This window comes from Pseudopodoces humilis, chromosome 2 (assembly GCF_049639895.1).
Source record: "Pseudopodoces humilis isolate 2021_Gansu_Grassland_sample_001 chromosome 2, ASM4963989v1, whole genome shotgun sequence".
Classification (NCBI taxonomy): domain Eukaryota; kingdom Metazoa; phylum Chordata; class Aves; order Passeriformes; family Paridae; genus Pseudopodoces; species Pseudopodoces humilis.
This window is the reverse complement of record NC_142201.1, coordinates 93649590-93677064: the sequence shown is the minus strand read 5'-3', so window position 1 is coordinate 93677064 and position 27475 is coordinate 93649590. Positions and strand designations below refer to the sequence as shown.

General features: G+C 38.4%; 1 protein-coding gene across 1 annotated transcript in view; it reads right to left on the bottom strand.

Moving 5' to 3' along the window:
- NME7 (NME/NM23 family member 7) overlaps positions 1–27475 on the bottom strand; it is an 85984-nt gene that overhangs the window by 24544 nt on the left and 33965 nt on the right. Inside the window, exons 8-11 of the mRNA XM_005523932.3 lie at positions 25371–25476; positions 12220–12284; positions 11341–11409; positions 7506–7607 (exon numbers count right to left, since the gene is read on the bottom strand). Coding sequence (XP_005523989.2) covers positions 7506–7607; positions 11341–11409; positions 12220–12284; positions 25371–25476 — 342 coding nt within the window. The remainder of the gene's footprint in view (positions 1–7505; positions 7608–11340; positions 11410–12219; positions 12285–25370; positions 25477–27475) is intronic.

Sequence of the window (27475 nt, the reverse complement as noted above, 5' to 3'; positions counted from 1 at the left end):
TCAAGGCCCTTACATTGTGGCACCCAAAGCTGCTCCCAGCACTTGAGGTGAGGCTGCCCCAGCTCAGAGCAGAGCTGGACAGTCCCCTCCCCTGCCTGGCTGTGATGCTGTGCCTGATGCCCCCAGGACAGGGTTGGCCCTCCTGGCTCCAGGGCACTGCTGGCTCAGATTCAACTTCCCACAGACCAGGACCCCCAGGTCTCTTTCCATCATCACATTCCCCAGTCTGTCTGTACATTCCAGCTTGCCCCATTCCAGGTGCAGAATCTAGCACTTTCCCTTGCTGAACTTCATATGGTTGGTGATTACCCATCCTTCTCATTTATCAAGGTCTCTTTGTGGGGTCTCTGCCTTTGAGGGAGTCAACAGCTCCTCCCAGTTCAGTATTATCTGCAGACTTGCCCAGTATCCCTTCCAGCCCTGCATACAAGTCATTTACAAAGATGCTGAAGAGCAGAGGGCCAAGGATGAAGCCCTGCAGAACCCCACAGGTGACAGGTCACCAGTCTGATATCATTCACTGAAACCCTTTGTGCCCGACCTGTGAGCCAGCTGCTCACCCATCCTATGATGTGTTTATCCAGCTGTATGCTGGACACCTTGTCCAGAAGGATCCTGTGAGAGACAGCATCGAGAACTTTACCAAAATCCAATCCAAAAAGATTACATCAACTGGCTTCCCTTGACCAATGGGGTGGGTCACCTTGTGATAGAAGGAGATCAGGTTTGATAAGCAGGACTTTCCTCTCACAAAGTTGTGCTGGCTGTGACCGATGACTGCATTGTCTATCAGGTGTTTTTCAATACCTCCCAGAATAATCTTCTCCATAACTCTGATTTCTCTCATGTAACAATTTATCCAGAGTACCTAAGATACACTGTGATCTGCAGCTCCTTTCTAGTTTGGCTGTTACTAGCTCTACTACTAGTGTATTGACCAAGCAGAACCTGAATAAGAGGTCCTCCGGGATAAAGAAAAGAGAAAAGTAAGTCATGCACTTCTAGGAATTAACTAATCATTCATAATCTGTTGACTGAAAAACATGAAAACTGTTACAGCCAACTTCAGAATACTCATGATCACATCATCATGGTTTTGTGGAAAAGTTAACTGTTCTGCTGCCCTTTTTCTACATGGTTATAACTCTCTCTATTGCACAATTTCATCAAGCACCTTTGTGTGCTGACTCTTGCAAACTGCCATTTACAGAGCTCTAGAAAAAGCTCTTGCAGCCTGTTCTACCATGTTCTGCCTTGATTTTCTTAAAAATTCTACCTTTATTATCTTAATTTTTAAAGAATGAAATATCACTCATATTACCTCATAACTTGAAGTATTTGCAACAGCACAACATAACCAATATGTTCCAACCAGAGGCTGGGATGAATTCTAGTGAAGGACAAGGCTATCTATGGTCTACAAAAACCTGAGTCAGACATGTAAAGCAAACACTGTTAATCAATTCAAATCAAAGATTCTACAAACATACAAGGTCACTGTGACCAGAATGCTAAGCAACTAAAGGATAAAATAATTGTTTAGTGCAGTAATAGTATAATTTTCTTTCCCAGACAGAGTGACCTCAGAACTTGCCATATCTTTTGGAAACGCACGGAAGGACTGAAGCTATATGTTTTTTGGGTTTTTTTTTCCTTGAATGTTTCTGTTCTGGTATTTCATATATTCAAAAACATTGCTGTCCAAGGTTAAAGTGATTTGCTGTCTGCTGCAACCAAACAGAACACAAGGGAAACAAAGAAAACAACCATGTAGGTTGAAATTAACCCAGAACCATCATATTCTCAAAAAGACTCTTACCTTGCCTTTATGGACTGAATATATCAATTAATCAGTTCTCAGAAACCTCAGCAGCTACAACAGAACCTTAAATAGAAAAGTCCAAAGGAAAAAGAAGGGAGAAAAAAAACCTTAAAAAAATTAAAAGAAAGGGAATCACTGAGGACAACAGTCATCCTCTGACTGCAGGAGGACACTAGAACCTAAAAGTTCTGATGATCAGCTATTTGTATTGCTGAAAAAGACTGTTTTTATGAGGGGGGTATACTCTTGTTTTCAAACAGCATTAAAACCTCCCATAGGCCAGGTAAATAACATTGCAATCCAGTGTAGCTATGAGAAAGAAGCCCTGGAGAGAACCCTGCAGACTACCTTTGATCAACCTAGCAGCACAAAATTATGTTGTATATTTGTCTATACTAGGCTGGTATCACACGATCAGTTGCTTTCTTAGAAGCCTACCTCTTTTCCTACAGAAGTGGGAACCAAAACTTTTTCCTTTAATCCATCTAAGATACCTAAGCAGAGATGCAACAAAAATATGATATTTTGAAATACATTGATTTTGTATTATTTAGACACAAACCAAGCAAATGTCAAAAGAAATTAGGCAAGCACTTCTAAAACTTTGTGTGGTCACTTTTAAAACAAAATACGAGCCATTAGTATGAGATACTAAATCTGTAACACAACCCTGAAGCATGGCATTTATTCAAAGCTTGGAGAGAACATTACCAGGAAGATCCAATGCAAACAGGATATGGAAGCATTCATCTTGCAGAACAAGACCTGCAGATGGACGGTTATTACCAAAACTCTGCACAATCAGAAAAACCCCACCTCCTCAAGGCTGAATAGATAAATTTATGTAAGTCACAGCATTTATAAGAATCTTGTGTTCATCACAGTTGCTTAAAATAACCACTTCTTTAATAACACACACCTACTACTTTGGGATGTGCTCAGTCTGAGTGCAAAGGGAGCTTTTATGATTTCTAAGCCAGTCTTTCAGTCTTCATTCCCACCTACCTACAGATACAATAAGTCTTTGTGATTTCAGATCAGATTAAATGTCTTTGTATGTCTGCAAAGCTGAACACTACCAAGGCCTTGACCAAAAAAATTGAGTTTTCTTAAAAAGTAAATATTCTATGTGCAGCTTAAACCTTTACCAAAATGCCTAGCCTTGTGACACTTTACAGGGAAAAGCCCAAACATCCAGCTCCAGGATATCTTGGCACATTTGCCATTCTGGAGAGTAACTAGGAGGTCTCCCTGGTAGCTCAGCAAGTCAAGGAAGATCAGTAACCAGTGGTGTAAATGCTTTGTGGCACAGCCCTGCTTTCCTTCAGTCTCTGGGCTCATGCTAAGCTTCACTCCTATTGCTAAAACAGGGCAAGTTATTCCAGCCTGGAACCAGGTGAGAGGTACCCTGAAAGAAATATTTCAAAGCCAGAGACAGATTGACATAAGAGAAAGACAGGAATGCAGATGGGAACCCTGAAGCTTCTGAAGTTGATGCCACTTTTCAGGAGGACATACAGAATCTTTGACAAGATGATCTTAACTTCCTGCAAATGTCCAGAAATCAGTTAAAAACATGCCATCAGAGGATACCAAAATATCAGTGTCAAGTAGGAGAGGAAACTCCAAAAAAAACCCTACCACATAGGTTAGAGGGGCTTTGGTAGTCAACTAATTATAAAAAAAGGCATTGCAGCAACCAGAAACGAGAAGCAAATACACCCTCAGTCCTCTCCCAGAGGGCACCAGCACCTTCTCTCCAGAGAATGAAAGCAGCAGACTCTCTAGTATCCTGCCTTTGTAGTGGCAGTGGGCCTGGTAATAGACAATGCAGTATCTTTTATTAACTATTTTACCCAATTACTCAAATTTGGGACCACTGAACTCAAGTCCAGTGAGCTCACATCCAGGATGTGTTTAGGCAGCAACAGTTGCATTGATAACACATTCAAGTTCAGTAACTCTGGAGCTGCAGAAAAGGAGCAGCAGATAAAAGTGGGGATTTTTTCCAACTGTACCTTTGCCAACATGCCTCAACCACACTGGATTTGAAGCAGAATTAGGTCTTGAGGCTCTATCAATATTTAGTCTCCTGATGGAGACTGTCAGTCACCACTAATAACAGCAAATTTCAATCTAGACATCAAGAATCAAAGTGAGCCTACAAGCTCCAGCTCCACATGACAGCGAACAGCCATCATATGACAGCAACCTTGCGGCAACAAGCCACATCTAAAGCAAGCCACTTGCAAGCAAAAGTCTCCTCCAGTACTACTGCTCTGATTTTTGTTCTAATCTCTGCACAATGACATATTGCCTGAGGCTGAAATCCCTCTTGCCATCAAAGGACTACCCATCACCACCAAAGAGTGGCTTGGAGGAGAGAGTCTGCAAGAAACGCAGCTCCAAGCTGGTCACCTCAAAACTGTAAGCAGATCATGTATCCATGCCACTACAAAGCACACACACACGTGATCAGAGCAAACAGGGCAGCAGGGATAGGATGGGTGTCAAGGCCTGCCAGACCTCTGCAGTATGTATTCAGAAACAAAAAAGACATCAGGAGAACCTATTATGAACAATGAATTCATGCCTGTAAAAATTACTTCTCGGATTCTTGACTCTCAGCTGCTCCCAGGGATACACAGAGCTTTGAGAGGATGAAAATTGCCAGTTTTGTTCCTGGTGCAGCCACTGGAGACTCCATGCATTTTAACCCCGGGAAAGCAACTCACCGTGCCACAGGTGTGGTGTTTGGCATCCACAGAGACAGAGGCTTGTCTCTGACAAGAAACTATAATACTGTTTGAGGTAAATTTCAAATCATACACCAACATTGTGACTGTCTAGAGCAGTGGTCACAACTCCTATTTGCAGCCACATTGCAGTCATGGATCATTAGAGCATAGCTACCTTATCCCTTCCTTTCTTCTAGATCCCCTGCCTGTGCACAGACAGGTGACATGGAACAAGGCAGGAGAACTCCTGAACCTACAGATGCCCTGGGCTTTATGAATCAGTAGTTCCAGCTCAGAAAAAGGAGACCGCACTAGAGGGAAGCATCCGTGTCTGCAGACAAAAACTACCCTGTCTCTCTAACTAAGAGACCTTAGCTCTGTCTAGAACACTTTTTCATTAGACCTGCAGAGGCTAATGTAGAAATTAAAAATTGAAAGGACAGAGTCAGATGATTGACCCTAAATAACATCTAAGCAATTCAATCATGTCTTTCCCATTGCTGGCTTAGACAGCAGGGTATTGTAACTGGTATTGATTGGTCCGTTTGCTACTCTAGCTGATTCAGTCTGCATCTGAATGAAAGTTTTTATTTTTATTACACGACTCAGACTATCTGAGCAGATAATCAATTATATTAAAATCTTCTTCGTTAAAGAATTAGATTAAAAATATCTTATTTCTCTTGAAAGACATTATGTACTGCATTGTCAACGCTCTTATCAGGGCTCGCTAGGCTATAGGGAGAACCCACACTGAAATAGCTATAATGTTATTACAAGAAAACAAGTACTTGGAAGCTCAAAAATAGCCTTTATAGTCCTTTACGCCTTCCACTGAACTATTCTCTATCTGATGCAATGTGAAAATGTTGTGCTGATATATAGCTCTAGGAATGAGCATGAACATTTTTAGGCCTCACACATACCTATTTTTCAGCGCTAGAGATTCACAGGAGGTCTATAAAAACCAAAATCTTACAGCAACAGTGCTCTTTGGCTCATACTGTTATCCCTATTTAACTGATGTGATTAACTGAGGCAGAAAGATATTGAACTTTTTGTCCAAGGTCACACAGTGAGGTCAGGAATGGAGCTAAAGCAGACTCGAACTCTTTCAGTTCACTGCTTTGTTTTAAACCATCTAATCTCCCTTTCAGCTCTTTCATGCAAAGGTACAAAAGACTTGACACACTCTAACACTTAAAAGTACAAATCCCCAGTGTAAAAAGAATGCAGGTTAGGATTTAAAGCAAGTGTACAAAAATCCCCTTTCAGGCCACAGGATGCAGAAATATTGCAGCACAGCCCATCACTTTAATAATATCTCACAGCAGAAGGTACTTGAGTCACGTTTAGTGTACTGCCAATTCCAAGTAAAAGCTCTCAGGAATACTAAAAGTTATGCAGTCAGCCAGGAACATGTAGCTGATGTAGACTCCTGGAATCATATATTATAACCAACTTTTTAATTTGCATATGAACAAAATAAAAAAACCCAACAAACCAAACAAAAAACCCCACCCTAATCTCTACAGCATTTTTCAAGTGTTCCATGAATACTAAGTAATCATCTTGACAACTCCATGACAAAACATTACCAAGCAGTTATTTCAACATAGAAGCTGCATAAATATGTGCAAACTAAAGCTGTAGCTTCAGACCTAAGTAATAACAAAAAGCCTCTAACTGCTCCAGAGGCCAAAAATAGCCAAACATTAGTGAAATGAAATATCAATGCCAGGAAACGCAAGGAGTGACAGGATTCCCTGGCCACCCTTGTTCCAAGGTTTTCCATTACAGATTTTACATCCTGGTCCATATTAAAGAACACCAAATTAATGCAGAATAGGTTGCTTTCTTTTTCTTCCTTACTGAACTTAAACAAAAGAGCTTTCTTGATAATGTACACTGACCTGTATTTATCCCTACCCCTCCAAGCATTTTCATTTCTTTATAATGAAGGAGAAACAACTTCATTTCTGGCAGACCTAGACAGGTTGCAGTTATTAACTTTTACTTCCAAGTAATAGCATGTACTGAAAGTTCAAAAGACCAGTGTTCTGTAAGAATCAGATTTAATTAACTTTTTAAGTCCTCTTCCTAGCTTTCTAGAACAGCTACCTTTTTGCCATAGGTAATTTTTTTCTTTCTATTTTCTTCTTTCTTTTCAACTGCACCAGTAGAAACAGTCCATGAAGACTGGCGAATTTCCCTCAAGTCTGCAACTAAAACATTAAATCATAACAAGAAAAACATACAAACCTTGACTTCAATGTCTGCATCTTCATATTTCAACTCATTGTTCTTGTGTGTAGAGCAGCCTTCACTGTTTTAGACAAATATTGTAACCAAATATCCAAATGTATACCAATATTGTAACAAAAAACTACAGACTTTTTGAGACAGCCTGTCTTCAAGTTGCACACAGTATCACACATATGTAATTATCCACCTCAAGAAATGAAAAACAAAAGCTAGAAGCAAACAGGTATGAGAGCTTTGACACCCATTTTTGTTTCCTTCCTTCTGAAAAATCAAAGGAACCTATTCTTCTTTCAGTTTCATCCTAGGAGAATGCCACAGACTGCAGTGATTTAACATTTGATTACACTGGCATCCACAAGCAATAACTGTTCATTCCAGTGCTCTGAAGCCATGAATTATTATATTTGTGATTCTTTAACAGATTTTTGCCTAGGTAGCTTTCCTTTCACATAGATGTCATCACAGTATTTTATCATCTGATTTAGGTAAGATCAGAAGAGCTGCTAAAGGATTCGCAAATTGGTCCACCAAGGCTAGTGCTTGACCTCTGTAATAAGGTAATATTGACATGTTTCTAATGAATGCAGCAGGCATGTGGCAGCCATACCACCCTCTGACATCTTAATTCACTTAGCACATTAATTTTTTAAGCTTTATTTATCACTAAAGAAAGTACTTACAGGGTCAGAAGGACCACAGAAGTCTCTGAACACTTTTGAAGGATCGAATTGTCTAACCTCCATTGCTATGCAAGGGCCTGAACACAACTCTGAAACCATCTCCTGGAAGAGAAAGAAGACAGAAAAAAAGTTGAACTCTTTGGGCTTTAGCACAGGTCGTATTTCTCCCCAAAACAAGGCCCAAACTTACAGGACAGGAACAATTAAGAAATATTGGTACATTTGGGAAAGTGAGGACACTAAACAGATACCATTAGTATACAGCACAAAAGAAATGTTTTCCATTTTGCCTCTTGGTTTCGAAGGTGGAAATTGAGAAAAAAATGGATCCACAGCATCCACAATACTTTAAATTCTTTTGTAGGTCCATCTTCATTGATCTAGATTGCACTGCAGTATCTCATAACTTGTCAAACTACACTAAATCACTGGAATCTACTTTGCTGGGTTTTAAGCCTGAAAAATCACACTATGTTCAGCCAGTTCCACAGGCAGCAATGTACTTTGCAGTGTTCCCTACCAGAAGCCCAGTACACAGCCTATATCTGTTTCCAAATATACACTCATTTGATGTCTTTGAGTCATTAAAATGTCTCCTGGGCTTTTGGTTCTCACTGTCTTCTCCTCATAGATTACGATAGAAGCTGAAACACACAAGCCAACAGAATCCGTGCCTGTGGCACAACCTGTTAGGGAAAGGGTCTGGCAACACTCTTGTGATGTACTAATACCAGTATCTCAGTTACAGTGAAATCATCTGTTTCCCTGGAGTCTCCAGAAGAGTCAAGAGACATCGTAAGTTCCGTGTGGGTGATGAAGATGGGTCTTAGTTTTCATAGGCTTAAATTAACTCTGGGCATTAGTGCCAATTTAGAGTTTGTTAATTAGAGGTATAAGTTTCACAAGCAGAAAGAACCAATTTTGATGTTCTAATCTGACTTCCTTTTTTAAATCATACCCTTATAATTGCATATTAGTCTAGAAATCTGGCCAGACAAGTTTTAAACAAATAAAGACAATTAAAGGAATCAAAACTAATGAGGAAAGACAAAAGGACAAAACATGCACAGAAAGTAAGGGAGGACAGGTAAAGATTAGCAAGGTTCTGCAACCACGCCCACCAGCCATAGGCAGGTCAAAGATGAACCATGGCAAAGTATACAGAGCAGACAAAAGAGCAGAAGGAAAAGAAGACCTAAGTCCTTCTTTTCCTTCTATGAACTATGACAGAAAACAAATACAAAATGACTCCAAGTCAAGCAGCACTGTTCCAAAAACCTACTATCCTTATACTGGATTCCATACTGAGAACTGAATTTTATCCAGTGCCTCTATCATAACCGGATCCTAGGAAATTTAGGTAGAAGTATTCCTTAAGGACATGAAAACAGTGCAGACTAGCTTTATGCTCCACAACATAAATAAATATTTTAATTCCAAAAACTGTGTTATCACTAACAGATCCTCTGTTCAAAACAGGTCAAAGAACTACATATTTCATTCTGAACTGACACAAAGTCACTACTCTGCAGAATTTCATTTATTTCTGTCATCTAAACAACTGCTAACAGGAAAGCAGAGAGAAAAGGGTCTTTTGAAACTTGAGCTGAATCAACTCTCTGCAATTCCTGCAAACAGTGTTTTTTCTTGTTCCTCCCTCTTTTAATTGTTTCTGTCTCAGCACAGGCATCCCACCAGCAACAGTGAACAACATGACCAAAGTTATTCCTGATTCCCTCATTACTGCATGGAGCTGAGACCTGAAGACCAGCTGCCATCAGGTACAGCACAGGTGATTCTGTGTCAGACAAGCCCAATCTACTTACACAGCCTCATCAACTCCAGAGCTGAGTCTAAACAGCAGACAATGTTTGTCTGGTGAGGCTTCCAGTTACAGCTACATCAAATTTTCTCTAGCAAATAGTTTGTCAAATAGCATGGTTTGTGGTCAAGCAGAACCATTCCTGGAGGTGGATCAAGCACAAGGATTTTTGATTAACGAAGTGGATTCTGAGCTGATCAAAAATAATCTCACTTCTTTTTACCCATTTTCTATTCTGACTAGAGTAGGAAGTAAAAACCAAAACAGCACAAAAACTAAGCAACAGTATGTAAAATCCCATGTAGGGGATACTAAAAAAGCTAAAATTTGGGCAAGTGTACAGCTTTCTCTTTTCAGAAAGTACTTTATATACAATGTCAAACCTTTATCTGACTGACAAGGAATAACCAGAATAAATGGAAGTACATTTTTTTAAAAGGATTTCTGGATGCCAGTATTTTCTGTGCTGAGTTATTTTGGAATTATAAATAAAATTTAGATCAAAACAGATGGTTCTGAGTCACATATAGAAGAGGTCATATTCTTTCTCCAATATCCTATTTCATAACATACTTTCCTATTTGGACTGCACTGACAATATCTGCTGCTGTTCCCATGTGTGCCTTCTCCAGAACCCTTTACCATCACAATTAGATTTTCCACGCTTTCCTGTTTCTCAGATATCCTGAGTGCATGAAAATATTAATTTGATTTCTTTTCAACTGAGTCAATCCAGCACATATAACTTGCAGGATGGAGCGCTAGATTCTCACTTTTCTTGACATTACCTAAAACGTGTTTTATCTATTGACTTACCTTGTTTTAAATGTTACCTTCCATTCTGAGTAACTCTCCAATTAAATTATATAACTAAAATTTGCAACTTGTTAGAAAGTTAGAGATTGTGCAGCCCAAGAGCTGCAGAAAATGCTAGAGAATTCCCCATTTTGATCAAAGCAGAGATTTTTGCAGCACTATAGGACTCCTCAGACCCTGAAATACTGGTCAGATATTTCCATTCTTAAATTCTGCCACATACCAACAAGTATGCCTGTCCAATCTCCCTTTGGCACTTGTAAAAAATTATGTTCAGAAGAGGTCTTGTGAGTATTCCCCAATCTGAGAGTGAACTAACAGTACTCCTAACTCATTTAAAGACAAATATACAAACCCTGTTGAATTATGTCAGGCTGATCAATCATAAAGGAAGAAAAAAATAATTTAAAAAATTTCATTTTTAGAGTAATATTAGTAAATATGTAGAAAATCTACAATAATGTAACCATTTAAAAATTAAGGATAATTTGCCACATAACAGCATGGCAGTAAAATCATCACTGTGAGTAAATTACATTGTAAAGTAAAAATTGCTATGAGTAAAAGGAACCAAAATCCTCTGAGAGAAAGTGATCCAGAAATACAAACTCATCTTCTTGTATTCCCACTGTTCTATCTGCAGTCAGAAAGTTTTATGTAACAGCACAACATAGCATAATACTGTAGAGAGTCTCAGATGTCCACTGGGATTACAGCATATCTTAAACTTCTTAAATTTTCTGAATATTTACAAAAGTCAGATGAATAAAACAAAGAGTAGTTCAAGATGTCATTAGGAAAGCCTCCAATTCAGCAGCCTCATTGTAAATAAAATGATAAATATGTATTTTGGTCTAAGCCAAAACTGGAAATACCCAATCAAACAAAGATGCAGATGTGCTACATTATCATAGCTCAACTTCAATAATATAATTTTTTGGGGGAAACCAGGGATGTGACTCTGTTGTATTTTACAAATTCCTTGGCTGAACAGTTTTCATGAAAGGCTCTCCTCTATTATGACACACATGACACAATTCTCACAATGAATTAATTTATATGAGAACAAACTAGAACTGTTCAATACCAAGTTCACAAAAGAAACCACATCACAATCCCAAGAAACAAGAAATTTGGTAATTTCCTCACTTGAGCATATTTTATTTTTAAACAAATTCTAGTTAAACTTATGCTTACCAGGTATTCAGGGACAACACCTTTGTAAATCTCATAAAATTCTTCCACATTTGTACGCTCCAGGTTGAACTAAGAAAACCAAAATGTTAGCAGTCTGAATTAAACAAAACAGGAATACACAGACACCCCTTCTTAACCAGCAAACATTCAGAATCCTCAGAGTTTTACTAGGTAAAAGGAATGGTTTTACTACTGCAATATGATGCTTGTCAGCAACTTAAGTCAGTGATGCCAGAGGCAACATAGCACACAGTATCTTTTTCTACATCAAATACAAGTAGACAATGTAGTGTTGTCTGATCCCACTAAGAAAGAGGATATTCTTCCTTTGTGATAGGAAGAATTTCCTTCGAGTGATAGGAAAATATCAGATCTTGAAACTTCTACCAGAATTGAAGGGAAGGAACTCTTGGGAACAATCTCTGTACCAAATCCCTTTAACTACTGAGGGTGTTCAGGGTGTCAAAATCCCTTAAGTGCTTTTAAAAGCATTCCCCATAATTCATACTAAATATATATCTTTAAAAAAATAAGGAAGGATATTAACAATAGTTTCATTAATATTAGCTAGTACATTTTGTAAAGATAACTCAAATTGCTCCAGAAGAGACAGATATCATTATCTCTCCTCCTGTAGGGAAACTCAGATACAGGGAAGTGAACTCTCTTGGCTCAAGGTCACCAAGCAAGCAGAAACAGATTAGCAGACTAATCAGATACTAAAACACAAATATCACAAGGACAATGCTGATCCCAAAACATTGCTACAGTCTGCACAAGGGCTTTATACTGCAGGAAGACACCTGTGCACTGCTATGACGTGCATACAGCACTACTCCAACTTCTGTTTATCATAAAAACACACAAAAGGAAACCTACCATCTGCAAAGCTGAGATCTCAAATCCTTCTTTGAGGATGGCTTTTATAATCTTTCCAGCAAGCCCTGAAGAAACATAGAAAATACAGTATGCAATTTTAAAAAGCAGAATTTACAACTAAAAGTATTATGCCAATACACTGCTTATTCTCAAACTGAAAACACAGTGTTTGTGTAAGGCTGTGAGAGGAAGCAGAGAGCAGAGCTGAGTTCACCCTCTATGTTCTATAGGAGGTTACAAGTTGATGGCCTCAAATAACTAAATTCCTTGCAGCTGTTGAAGAGCACTTCCACCAAAAAAAAATAATTAGTGAAGCCTTTGCTTTTCTCAGATCAACTGCAAAACATCCAGTTGCTGCAAGACCAAGACTTAGATTTTTAATGAAGACCCATTGGCAATACTGATGTTAATCAGTCATCAATTCAGAGCACCAGCTGTCTTTTTCTTTTTGCAGGTCCTGCTTTAAGCCAGAAACAATGCAGGATGATAACAAATGTTGCCAGTAACCTAGCACAGGAGTTCATGTCTTCTATGGGAAAAACACATTAGTGCAAAATAACCTACTCCTTCAAAGTTTATAGCTCACAAATATGCTATTGCTGATGATACTGCCTGCTTATTCTCTCCAGAACACAACCTCAAAAACTGAATGATATTGTAAAACAAAAAACTGAACTTCAAGAAACAAGAACCGCTGATTTTCCACTGAATGTATATTTTAGATTTGCTCATACTTACAAGATCAGGACATTTTGAAGATTATGTCAGCCAAGCACAGTACTCTGTGTGAGTGAATTTCACAGAATCATTGTTTTTTATAGAACACAAATGCTTGTCCTCTAGTACAACTTGTGAGAAACGACAAATTTCTGGTCATTTATCTAAAAAAGAATGAGTCACAGAAAAATACCCTGTAATGAATGATAACAGTAGGATGTGACTCCTGGTCATTAGGTCCACTTATTAAGCAGTCTTTAAATTGCAGGATATTCAGCACTACACAAATTTAGGAGATGAGAATAAAACAAAGCTTGTATGGAAGTTATAGTATGCTTGAGACACAGCCTACTAACACCTGTGGCAAAGGACTGGGGAGCTTCCTACCACATTAAAAGGTCAATGGAAGCTCTGAGTAAATGAGACAGAGTTGAAAGGTTTTCAAAAACTATCTACAAATGAAAATAAAAAAAATGTGTCCTTGAAGTATTTGCTACCGTATTTTCACACTATGGTTTATGTAGAATAGCCTTCCCTCTACAAAACACTGCATATTTCTTCCAAAAATCTTCCAGTTACTAAAGGGAAAACCTAAGATTTCAGTGCATACTCAGTCCATGCAGCTCTTTGTGTTTAAAGAACATAGAAACAAGCAAAGGCAAATACAATTCCTGTCCCACTACACTGTTCCACCATGTTTTGGTGAAAGTTTCCTTTTAACACTCCTGTGAACCCAGGGAAAAAAAAAAATCCCCCTTTTTAAGACAAGAAATTAAACAACTGCAACAGCAAAATGAAGGGTCTTGGACAGGTTTCCCCAGGAAATGCAAGCCCGCATCACAGAGAGAAACCAGAGCTCTGGTTTCTTTTCATTCACCCTGCTGGAAAGACTGAGCAGCTCAGATGCTTCCACACAGGTTCCACTGAGGCAGTGAGCCTTCAGTCTTGTTTTCAGAGATGAATGGACAGTTTATAAAGAGATCAAGTGACTGGCTGGGAATCATTCAGGAAATGAATAAATAAATTGAATAAATTAATTCATTAATTAATTAAATATGTGACACAGCCTAAACATTTCCTCATTCTCAATCTTCAAAGACAATACTCTAGTCAACTGCTTTACCAGAAACCAGCAAAGATGAAGAAAGAGCACTGGCAGATAAATGGTCTCTGTCACTTGCAGGGAAAAAGCTATGAGAAAGGTAATGGACAGCTGCTTTGCCTGGCAGATGTCCATTTTACACTTTATCAGTAAAGAATGGGCTACTTGCATTTCACTCTCAGACAGCAAAAATCTAATTAAAATACATCAAGTTATGGGGTATTATGGAGATCTGTTTTTTACAGAACTTTTGTCTTTAGCAGTTTGACAACCTATAAGCAAAATCCATGTTTTAGAGAAGCACAGGGGGACTCTATTCAGCTTTCTGGGCTGTTTCTCTACTGAGGTCACCAAGACCTATCTCTTGTGTAGAGAGGAGATAGTCTCCTTTAATGATAGAAATTAAAGTTAGAAGGTATTTTGCATAAAGGTCTTTAATGCACGGTTCCTTTAATAATTGTGATAAATCTATCAGGATTTTCTTCTACATATTTCTTCTTTGTATTTCTGAGTTCACTCCCACTCAGCAGTGCACTTTGTTGCTCCAGACAGATTGCCCATGTCTGCAACACCCAAAAGACTTAACCAAAACATTTACTGTCACCATTCAGACAGATAGACACCTCAGCCACAAAATTCAAAAAGTCCCTTGAGGAAGAAGAGCCATGAGATTTCATTTATGTTTGCAAAGCTGGATGTTAGCTCCACTTCCCAGATGTGGGAATTGAGGCAGAGGAGCATAAGCAAGTTGCCAGTGGCAGCACAGATCCAGTGACTTGCCCTCCCTTGTCCCAGTTTAGGCAATCCACGTATCATTTCTCCTAGGGACACTTTCCTTTCAAATTCTACCTGAACCAAAATAGAAACAAAAATCACAAAGGCAATCCCCAAGCAACAGAAAAGTGCCAGCTCAAGGCTCAGCCTGGGATCTGTTTGAGGCTTTCAGCCAGTTGCATCTCTGAACTGGGACGTAGCCTCTTCTTTGGGGGCAGATAAGGCTCAGGAAAAGATGAACTAATTAGAGTGCCATTTCAGCAGCTTTCAACAATTCTTTTCAACTTTAAAATCCAAATCTGTAGTGAAAAACAACTTTCTAAGGACCCCTCAAAAAGGGTCAGTGGATGTTTAAAATGTGATTACAGTAAGAACCCAAATCAAAGCTGCAGATTAGGCACCAGTTATGACGAATTTTCAGTTGCAAAGCACAAAAGAATCCCAAGCATTACTAAATACAACTGAGGGAATTTAACACTAATCCGAGCAAAGAGTGAAAGAAAGGGAGCACAGGCACACATTTAATGTCTGCTGGGCAGCATTATCTTACGACATAGCTAGTACAGGACATAATCATTTTCCAATATAAACAGATAATTTCCCAATATATTTTAATCAGGTAAAATGATAAAGTACCAAGACTTCCTCAATTACATCAATATTATATGACTTGTTGCTTTAGGACATACAGTATTTAAAAACTGTCCTTCATTAAGAAACAGAAAATAGCAGGGAAGATATCAGACTGAAAAATGTTACAACTGTTCACAGAACTAGACATTGGGATAAAATAAAAGAGTTTAATGAAAGTCACTTTTAACCTAGTGACACTTAAATCAATGAGCCATAGCAGCTGTGCTACTGGGACCTTTCAGTCCCAGCACACTATGAACCATCAGCCCTAGGAGTAGGAATGTTACATTCTCTTCCCTTTCTTCTTGGCCTGTTTCCTAATTTAACCATTCCTCTGTTAAAAGCTCATTAGGCAAGATAACAGACTGCTTTCAAAGCAAGGCAAGAACTAGATTCCTCATCTCAGTCTCCATATGTCATTTTTTAAAATCCTTCCAATAATTAAAAATAATTCCTCTTAAACAACAGGGGTTTTTTGACAGGAATACAAAAAATGCCATGACTGATCAGATTGATGATCCACCTCATCCAGTGACATATTTCTAAAAGTAACCTGTACTGGGTGCTTAATATATCACTAACTATAAGTAGCAACTTCATTTCATGTCTTTTTCTGACATTTTGAAATGCAATTTTGCTTCATGGTGTAATGAAATAATCTGATCCTTTACAGCCAAGTGGTAAGGTCCTATTTCAAAACTGCAAAGAATCACAATCAGGCTTGACTCCAGGCCAAATCCTTTTTGAACTCTAGAAGATAGAAAAGTGGGATTTAGAGTTGGGCCCTCTGCAATGTATTTCAGCTGAAGTTCTTGCTAATCTTTGTTTCATTGAAACAAACATTGAAAAACACTGGGCAGTAAGTCAATGATGATGTCCTTCTCAAAGAGTGCATTTCTTCCCATCAGCTGGTCAACCTATACCCTGAAGAACAAAGTTTCTCTCTCTCTTCTTCTTTTCCTACTTAGGAATAACACAACTCTAGGTATTTTTACTATGCAGCATAAATACACTATTTCTAGACTCCCCAAAAGTTTGGTCACGGTGAAAATCTATAATTATCAGTCTCCCAGCCCCACTGTGTACTGTATGAAAAATAATACACAGTCATTTTTGCATCTGTGCTCTGGCACACCAAGGGAAATGACAGAGGGTCTCCTGAGTGACACACTCTGGACCAGCAAAGGAGAGGGGGACCTCAAAAGTCACCCAGGTTAGCAATGAGGAGGGAAAGAAAAGACCAGTGGATACAGATGGGAGAAAGAGAAGCCTGTGAGGAAACAATGAGAGACTATTGTTCATAGCGACAGAGTCCAGGATTTTCCATTATTCCTCATTTCTGACTAGGTACTGTATTAAAGGAGAACCTTGAGAAGTTTGAAGGGCAGCTTTACAGACATTTATGGAGAACTACGCCAACACAGCAGTACTGGTGAAAACCTTTACAGAAAATACTAACAGCTAAAGGAGCAAAGACAAAAGATATTACCATGGCCTTACTGGAAAATAGAAGTCAGGATAATGCTAGCACAAGAAAAATTATGCATGCAGATTGTAAATCTCAGGGGGCCTTGAAACCAAAATGATTGAGCATGTGACGTGGCTGAGAACAGGAACTGACAGATTCAAAGGGGGTGAAAGGTTCAAAGGCTTAATTCCAGCTGCAACTTTCTGAACTGCTATGAACAAGGCAAGACCACACATGTGAATGTCAGACAGGGCATTATAAGATGCAGAATGATGAAAATGCATAGGGGAGAAAAACGTATTCTGGGAATTCTTGCATGGGAACAGATGGAAAGAGTCACACTTAGCATTCAGAAACAAAGGCCCACAGAGAAATTCACAGCAAAGATCATGGCCAGACTACACAAAGTATCAGCAATTTGGCTGGGCAGTGTGAGCCATTGGAGAAGAGAATTTGAAGAAGAAAGCAATATTATGAAGAAAGGTCAATATCTGTGCAACAGTTATGCTGAACCCAGACTGACAGTTGTATATCTACAAAAAAAAAAAACCCAAAACCCAGAAAAGCTTAGTTTTCTGTCTTTGTTCCTGTGTTAAGAGAAAGTTTGAAAAAAAATATGCAGTCTGGTTTGCTCTTTCTTTCAAGATCTTCATTGCTTTATATTCCTTTAGCACATCCACTCAGATTTATTTTTTTTTCAACTTAAGAAAATAATGATTGACCATTATTATTTCTGGCTAGTAGAATGTTTCTATGGCTATAATGGGTTTCATTTATTTTTGTTTATTTCTTAAGTGTGAACAAAATTAAATACAATATTTTAGCTGAGGCTGTACCACTGGATTATACTAGGGTGTTCAGTATTGTAATTCAAACCATTCACAAGCTTAGAAACATTTCTTTCCTTTTTTTCTGGTTATCCCTGATGAAAACTGTGTGTGTGATTTCTCATTAATATGAGAATTAATAATTAATTAATATTTATATATAAATATAATAATAAATTAATAGTTACAGTAATAGAGAGGAAGTGGTTAAAATTATTCCTTGGAATGTGCATTAACCCCTAATTAGAAACAATAACTTTAATCTACTATTTCACTGTCAATTAAATTAATTCTGGAAGTTAAAATCTTCATGAGATCTCCTACAATCTGGAAGGTTCACCAACTCACTGTCCTAGAACAATAGTAAATACACTGTAAGCTCATTAATTTATTTTGAACTTGGTAAAAGACTATCACATATTCCTACATTCTGTGCCTTGGCTGTTTTCAGGTCCAATATCTTGCCTTTCTCCTTATACTCTGATTTGAAAAGGGTAGTAAAAGAAGAGACTACAACAGATTTACCTCTTGCTCCAAGGTACAGTGAGTTAGATTAGGCATGGCCACATTTTTTTCATTTTTCTAAAATGTTCCCAAAAATTTCTGGGTACTTCAGGTTCTGTTACATAACCGAATATCAGGCCAGTGATACACTACAAAGTTTTCCTTAATGATTACATTAAATCTTCTTTCATCTCAATTAGTAAATATGCTTGTATTTTGTAAATGTACTTATAGAAAGCTGTATATTCTTGTCCTACCCATCTCAGGTTAAATAAATAAAACCCATCAAGTTTTCATTAGCTAAGTCTCTTATTCTTTTTGCTCTCTTTTTCTGTTATTTTTGAAAAAGAGTGCACAGAAATTGCACATGATACACAAGTTGGATTCTCATGAACATTGAGCAGAACTAGTGGGTACACAGTGAACATGGATTGTGCCTGTTTCATCACTATACCAACCATTTCTCTACAAACTTTTCACTGATACCCTGCCAGTTCTTCTCTATTTTATATCTGTGCATTTATTTTCCCTTCTCCACTGTAGTGCTATGCAGTTTATATTCAGTTTCACCATCTTCACATCACATCATTTCTGCAATTCATCTGGAATGTTCTGAATTCTAATCACATCTTTCAAAATTTCAGTAGGCACTTGGTACCATGTGTGAACATTGCAAGCATGCTCTGTCCTCATCCATCCAAGCCTTTAATGACAATACTGACAAGCTCCAGGATGCCTGACAAGACTTCACTTGTAAAGCCCTTTTAATTTGACATGCTTATGTCCAGTCCAACATTCAGGGAAACACTTACAGCTGTGTGGATGCCTATGCTGTAAAGATCTAAACATACAAATTACTCCACTAAAGGAAAATTCTGGTTTCCTAATAGCAAAAAACTTTCATAAAGGCATTCATAACCAAGTGAATCAGGCTGTCTTACATTTTTCTACCTTCCTTTAGAGAAAGTATACTTGGAGAATTCAGAGATCAATATATCATATTTTCCTTCACAAAAGACATGCTGGTAAATGTCCATCAACCACTGAGTGATTTCAATGAAATTATACACTCCTGATTCATCAGTTTCCTTGGTATGAAAGAAGTTTCACTATCTTGAAATTCCCTTGTCCACTCTTAGAGTTGACTTTTCTTTAATCCTTGACAAGTAAAAATCCCAAAATGCAGTAGTAAAGACTCATTTCTAATGTTTTTGGTTTTTTTTTCACATTAATACCATCATCTGCAGAGAGATGACTTCCAGCAATATGGACACCACCAATACAAGTCTACTGAACACAGCAGCAAATACCTTCTTTCTAGTTGGAGGATACTTATGAGCTTCAGCAAGGATTGGTTGTGCCATTTGATCTGTTTGTTTCTCTGAAGTGTATCTTCTCCTCTTCCTTCCTGTCTCAAACTGTCAGCAAGGATTTTCAAATTCAGTTCACCTCCTCCCCTACCCAAATCTATTCAAATGTAAAATATTATTTTTCACACTTCAAAAAAATAGATGGCATTTCCCCACTAGCCATTGAAATCCAGAATCAGTCTGGGAAACCAATGCCAAGGTGCTAAAACTTTAGGCAGAAATAAATGAGAAACACTATGGGCTCGGTTTCAAAACCAAACATCCCAGGCAAGGAATATCCATCACTACAACTACAGCAAAGAATTAAAAACACAGATGGAAGCGTATGGATGACTGATCTCATGAAAGCTAAATTTTATTCTAAAAAAATGGTGATGAAGTGCCAAAGTAGGTTGTTTTCATTTTAATCACTTTTTCCTAGCTTCTCTAAAGAGAAAAAACCCAACCAACCAAAAAAACCCCAGCATCACTAGACACCACCAAATGCTTCAACACCCTATATATTATATATATTCAAGGAAAACATAAGAAACAAACTGCATTTCATTTGCCATAAGTACGTCTCCTCCCTGGGCAAATCTGTCTGCAAAAGAATGCCTGCAGCTGAAAGCACAGTGTTTTACTAGTTAGTCCTCACATGACTACAGCACCAAGATTGCCATACTGCATGTGGGAACACCCTGAGGTCACATCTCAGACCATCCACTCTGAAGTATCTGCAAAGATTTGTGTTCATTCCACAATTATTTTTTTTTCACTTCCAGACTCTATCTGCAAATTATTCCTTCCAGACTTCAAACTGTTAAGTGCATCAAGGCTAGCACTGATGTCCCCTGGCACTCTGTCTTGTAGACAAAATCCAAAGAAAGGTTCTGCCTACAATGAGGTAAACTCCACAGCATCTGCACTTCACCTATATATTATTTACACACTTATCACAGACAGATTAACTTTCAGATTACTTATAAGAAAATTGCACTCATTTTTTCTCAAGCCAGTTTTCTGAAAACCCTGTTCCAATTCTAGGTCTGTGAAAAAAAAAATATTTAATTACTCAGACTTATGCCTAAAAGGGTCAAAAAAAGGAAACCATTTCCAGAGTTTTCATATCTAAAGAATACAAATTGTCTTGAGAAAAAACTATGAAATAGATAAGTAGTGCTGAGAGTGATAATAGATTTGTATCTCTACTATACCATCCTCTTTTTCTTTTCCAGCTTATTCAACTTCCTAACTACAGGCATGTAAGCACACTTAGCATTATAGTGAGGTGAACTGGACATTTACATAGTGATGCCTTCTCTCTTTCAAAGAGCAGCAAGTGTATCGTGTGTCAGGACAGTTCAGTTGTCTGCAGTCAGATAATCCACTACAATGTTGGATTCCCACACTCCGCAGTCCTCTCCCCACTCTCTCTTATACAGGAAATTCACTTAAGATTCTACATAAGTAAACCTTGTTTCTGTACCTGCCTGAGACTGAACTACCATCCTTGGTACTCTTTTTGTCACATTCAGGTTTGTCTTTGGAGCTACAAACTACTCTCTCAATTGGAATTTTTCTGCACATATTTATTTTTACATAAAGAAGGAAGTACAATTCTTATGATTTCCTGTGCAACTTTTCGTTAATCAATGTAAAGTTCTGCAACTTTCTAAAGCTATCCACTAGATAGTAAGTTAATAGAAGAGCTCTGTAAATTTTATCATCCACTCAGAAAAGGTCTAAAACCATGTTTCCACACAATATCTTTTCCACTTGGCACGAAGGTATTCCTGCACCTTTTATTTTTTATGAGATTTAAATTTTGTTCAGTTGAATACTGTGGAAGACAGCACTGTTTTTTTGGTTTTTTTTTAATTAAGAGGAAAAAGGATTTAACTTACCAGAAATGTTAGAACAAAATCTCAAGCTTAACACATACATAGGAGAGCAAACCTGTCTGGGTAGTTAGTCTCATGCCTAGGACCTCTCAAAACCATAGAGCCTTCCTTACCTCTAGGCAGATCTTTCAGTTTGCACACTGCACACTTCTGACCTCAGTTTTTAAACCTTGATCATTGCTATTTTAAAATTTTCCCCCTGCTAATTTTTCCAAGGAAAAAGCTAAAGGTCACATCAAAGAAACTTTAAAGCAGTCATGAAATACCCAAGTCTGCTTCCTACAGCAAACATGACTAAACTGTTATACACAAAAATATTAAAAATTAATCCCACCCAGTGATCTATGAGGTGCTATTTCTGCTCACAAAACAGTCGAATCATAGCTGTCCTAAGGGCATTAAACTGATATTTATCCATTCTGGTGAATTTACAAGTTTGGCTTCTGAGCACTAGTGCTAATACCTCCAGATCTACTAACACCAGGGGACTTACAAAAAGAGAATGTTTAAATGATTGCAGCTATGATCTTGTATCTCAAGTATCAGAACCACAAGAAGCAGGAAGATTACAGAACACAGACCCACACTAAAAATTTCAAATTACTAAACAACTTGAACATACAATCCTAGAGCTGTGCTTACTAGTTACCATACTCCTTGACTAAAAACTGGTCTCAGGAGAAGAGGAGGAAACTGAAAGACACTGAGCAGTGTAGCAGATTCTAGAGGGGACAAACCACATCATGCCTCCCTGATGCAACCCAGGTCAGAATAAATTTTCCTGGAGTAGCATCAAGTTGGTTTTGCATTCTTCTAGCTCTCAGTGAAGAGGAATTGGACAACTCTTGCAAAGCCTCTTCAGAGTTAAAATACAACCACCTCACTGCTGCCAGCCAGGGAAGCTCTCCATATCCACTGGGAGCAGCTACCAGTGAGCTAAAGCTATCTAGTCCACAGCTCTGGCCTACACTGCCTTCCATGGCATAACCATTTCTGATCCTCCACAGAAGATGTCATGCTGACACCAGACTGGCAAAATAGCCATGGCCTTACTTCTTAGCTATGGCCTTACTTCTTTAAGAGACATGCATGGCACACGTTCCTAGAGGGCCAGTGATGCCATCACTCCACCATTACCAGCACTCTTGACAGCTGAGGTTAAACTTCACCTTAGTCCCGCAACACCCTTTATCAGGCCTCAGGGTTCCCCTGCAGCCTGGCAGACATGCTGACACTCCAGTTTACAGGAATTCTCAGGTGCCTGGGCACTGCACCAGGTCCTGCTGTGCTTGGCTGGGCTGTGCTGCTGCGGCTGCCTAGTACCAGACGCTTCTGTATGTCCATCAGGAGAGAGGCAGCAAGGCCACAGATAAAACCAGCACTGATCTTCCTCTACTTTATCACTGGATAGGAACCAGCTGTGGCAATCAAAGTAATTTCCTAAGAGAGTATTCTGCCTAAGGATTAACCAGTATAAACTAGAGATTACACGCAGCCTTTTGTCAGCAAGTTAAGCTGACCAAAAAGCACCCTAATTTACACTTGTAATTAAAGAAAATCATCTTCCAGGACAGAAAACCAGGAAGATTTTTCCTTCTAAGAATCAGCTATGCAACAGACTCTGGAGGAAAAAAAAAAACCTCTAGGGAAAAGGGCCAGAAAGCAAAATTCATTAATTCAGTCAAATGTCTCTACAGAAATAAAGACTAAATCTCCACATAAACTCAAGTACGTAAGTGAAACTTCATGTAATTGTAAATATGTAATGAGTAGCTTATATTCATGGTAATTAGACAATCAAGTTCAAAGCCTCAGCAGTGCACAGGAAATTGCAAAAAGGTTTATTTTTAGATACTCAATACTGAAAATTTGTAGAGCACAAATCAAAACTCCAGTGCGAAAGAGGCTCTGCTGCTCTGACCCACATGATTTTCTCTCCACGCCCCTGGCTTTGCCAAACCACCTTTTCCCACTGCAAGCCACAAAGGATTTCCTTTCCTCTCCAGCTGCTGTGCTTCCACTTACCTGATTGATTGTGTGTGCCGCTTTTGCTTTACCTATTAAACTGTCCTTATCTTAACCCATGAGTTTCCTCACTTTTACTCCTCTGATTCTCTCCCTGATCACAGAGAAGTGGGCAAGTTGTTGTATGGGGTTTGGTTGCCAGCTGCAGTTAAACCACAACAAAATGTTAAAACAGTCTGCTGACTTAGAAAACTCAGTTCTGATTTCTTTGTTCTATAGAGGGTAGTAATCACAGATGCATGCAGGGGGAATGCTCACACAAGGTACACTTTCAGTCTTTCAAATGTTAATTGCTTTTTGGCAGCTATCCTCTGACTTTCCAGCTCTCTGTGGTGTGCAAAAAAGGACTATATAGGGGACATTCAGACCAGCACTCACACTGCAAAGCTGGATGCGCACATACATTTTTTGTTTACCTACATCCATATCTCCTCTCTTCACCACTCTCACCCTCCCAGAGGGATGTGCAAATAGGGTCACAATTTGTCTTCTGGCAACTCAGGAAAATTCAGAGAAGTTAAAGAAAAAAAAAAACATGGACAGGACACTATGAAATCTACAGAGATGAGAAAGATTAAAAATAGGAAGAGAAAACCTGAGCTCACTAAGATAAGAGTCTGGGCCTCTATATGTAATAGAAATTTTATCTTAAGCCTAAAAAAACAGTCCAAGCCATCCACTTTGCTATTTTTACACTCAAATGAAGGACCCTAACAATCCTGCCACAGAAAAGTTTGTCCTCTGCAAACATGTAGCTAGGTAAAATCACAGTCCCAGCTGCTGCCTATATTTCTGTAAAAGGAACATCGTTGTGTCTTTGCTGCATGGCAGACTTATCGGTGGCAGATACCATGCAAGGTCTGGAAGAGATAACAGGCACATTATCAGTAGCAACTACAAAACTCCTTCTTGTGAAAGCATTTTTTTTTTATTTCAGCAAGCTCTCCAGACATCCCACTTGAGGTGTGAAGGGCCTGGAAATTGCTCCAGCCACTTCTGCTATTTCCATTTAAGCTATCCACAAAGAAGTGATTAAAACGTTGCAGTGCACTCTGCATCTTACTAAGAAAAAACTCTATGCTCTCACATGGTGATATTTATTCCGCATTTAAAAATACTGTCTCAGTGCCTGAGTCGAAGTATTTTACTGCACTCACTGCTCCTACTCATGCTCCTGGATCTAAGTACAGGACACACAAGTGAGGTTATTTTTGTACAGTAACAGTAGAGCATTAAACATTTCCAACACTCATATGGCAAACTCCCAGGGCATTCTCCAGCACAGAAAACATCACAGAATCCACCAAATGCTTTAGGTCTTTGGTTCACTTTCATAAACAAGCCTTTCCTACTTTCCATCCCCACTGCATTCAGCAGAACAAGATTTTAACTGCACAAATCTCCCTTTGTGAGTCGTTTTAATCTGATGTGCTACTGCCTGAGTGGAGGGTCCTGGATCATGGCCAAGTGTCCTGCTTTCACTCTCTTGCAGGGATGCTAACCTCCAGCAGGTGACTGCACTGGGAAGGAGCAAGGATATGGGAAGCTGTCACAGTAAGATACATCAAATCTCATGCAGGTTTTAATCCTTCTCTTTTTCTCCTCTCCCTTCTTATTCTGAAGTGAACAAGCATTTGCATGGAAAGCACATGACCCACTCACTCTTCATGGAAATGAGCTGCAGAAATACTAAATGTGTGTAAAAGGCAATATATCTGCAAGTTTTGCATTACTGTGAAATACACCCTATGCTCCCTACATCCTCCCAAAAAGAGGGCACAAAAAGAGGAATGATCGTGGATACAATGGACACACACTTCTTTCTCGTCTGCTATCTGCATTGCTTACCTTCATTAACAGCATGAGGCTTAATAATGCAACAAGTACAGTTTGTGAATTTTGCACTGCTGACTGGTCCACGACCTCCACTGGAGGGAAAGAACAACTCCAGCTCCTGAAAACAATTGTAATTAAACACATTTTAGATTGATCTAGCTGCACACGTCAGCTTCTATCATAAGTAACAAAATCTGAAGTATCCATAATCACAGAAGATAAACCTTTAGTGCAGACTTTTTTTTTCTACAGATACTTCTTCCCTGAAATGTTATCTGAAATGTATCTTTTCCTCTCTGGCACCATTGCTACAATCATAAAAACAGGATTGGAGTATTTCTTGCAATGTTTTCCTTTTCAGTTCTGCAGTGCAATCTGTTCACACTCGGAGCACTCAAAATGCTGATGCAACAATCATTTGGTAGAGGTGTTCCCAGTTTTACCAAGCTCTCTCTTCCTCTTTCCTAGTATCTTTCCAAATCCACTCCCTTATACACATTTTTTTTTCCTTTATCTCAAATCATCTTTTCCACTGTATAAGCAAAAATATAACTACTATCCATTTCTCATGTTTTCTTTCCATATACAAAACTGACCTCCTTCCAAATTGCTTACATTTTTTTCCTTTCACCTTAAACAATTTAACTTTGTCTAAAATTGCTGAGTCACTTCTCATGCCATATTGGCCCTATAATTTTTTTAAAAGTCTTACTGAATTGAAGTTGATGAATTCAATTTGATTGAGCTTTGATTTCCCAGATAAATCAAAGGAACTTTTTTGCCTTCAATCTCTTTCTTCCCACCATCACTATTTAGGTATCAGGTATCTTGGGTCTTAGGCCATACTGGGGTGAACCTGGCAGTCAGGTTTCTTTCCTTGGTGATATTTTTTCTCTGTTCACTGCCAGCTTCACATTTTTCCATACCATTTATTCACGTATGTTACACAATCTGCCAATTCACAAACGTGCAAAACACAGGTTCCATTTCATACCTATTTAGTCAAATTCAGTAAGAGAATTGATACATTTCTATTTAAAAGAAAAAATTACATGCAAGAAATACTGCTAACAAATGTATTTGATTTTTTCCCTGTATAACAGTAGCAGTGCTAAAGGCCATTTCCAGGAATTGTCTTCCTTAATTTACCGGCTCAACTTAAATGGAATAGATTCACATTTAGCTCATGGCACTTCAACAATTTCTGTAATCCTTTCCTTAAGAATTACACAATTCAAACTTGTCCTGGTTTGGATCTTGGACAATGGATCCCGGATGACGAATCTTTCAACAGAAGGAAAAAGGGCCTTTGTTTTTCTGCTGGCAAATAATCCACATTTTAAGTGGGCACATCTGAGACAATAGGGTCCACTCCTTATATCCTTCTACTGATAAAATGCTGCATGATTCAAGGAACTTGTCCCACTCTGTTAATTGCTATTTACTCTAAAAGAAGCAGCCAGAAAAAGGCAGTAAAATATGTATAATATTTAACACTTATTTTTATCCATTAAAATTCATAAAAGAAAATGAACTCAATAGTGCCGAAGGACTGGCATAATGAAAGGCCAAACTATAATCTTGTGAAGCCTTAAAAAAACAAAAAAAAATTTCCTTACCTTTTATTCATGATCTAAAGAAATTACAAAATTTGGCCTGCAGAGAGACAGTAGCTTAGAGTGTATCAGAGACATTCTTTCACTTGTCATTTAGCCATCAAAAGAATAATGCAGCTTTCTACTCTAAGTGTTCAGCTTACAATACGTTCATTAAATGTGGTTGAGACTTCAGTTTTCTGTCAGGAGAGTTCATTTAGGTCCCTTTATCTTTTATTTCTTTCTTTTCAGCAAATTTTCTGCAGGCACAGCCAGCTAGTTTCCATAGCAACTGCTATACAGCCATATGATACTAGGCCTACTAAATTAATAAAGGCATAGGGGCACTAAATTCACAATTTTGCTTGATTTATTAAAGATAGGTATCAGTAACACCACAAAGATGCACACACCTACAGATACTCAGCAAAATAATCCCAGTGTCATAAAAATGCTGCAGATGAACGGGGCCTTCAGACAGCATTTCAAAAATAATGAAATTCAACAAGAACAACAAACTAA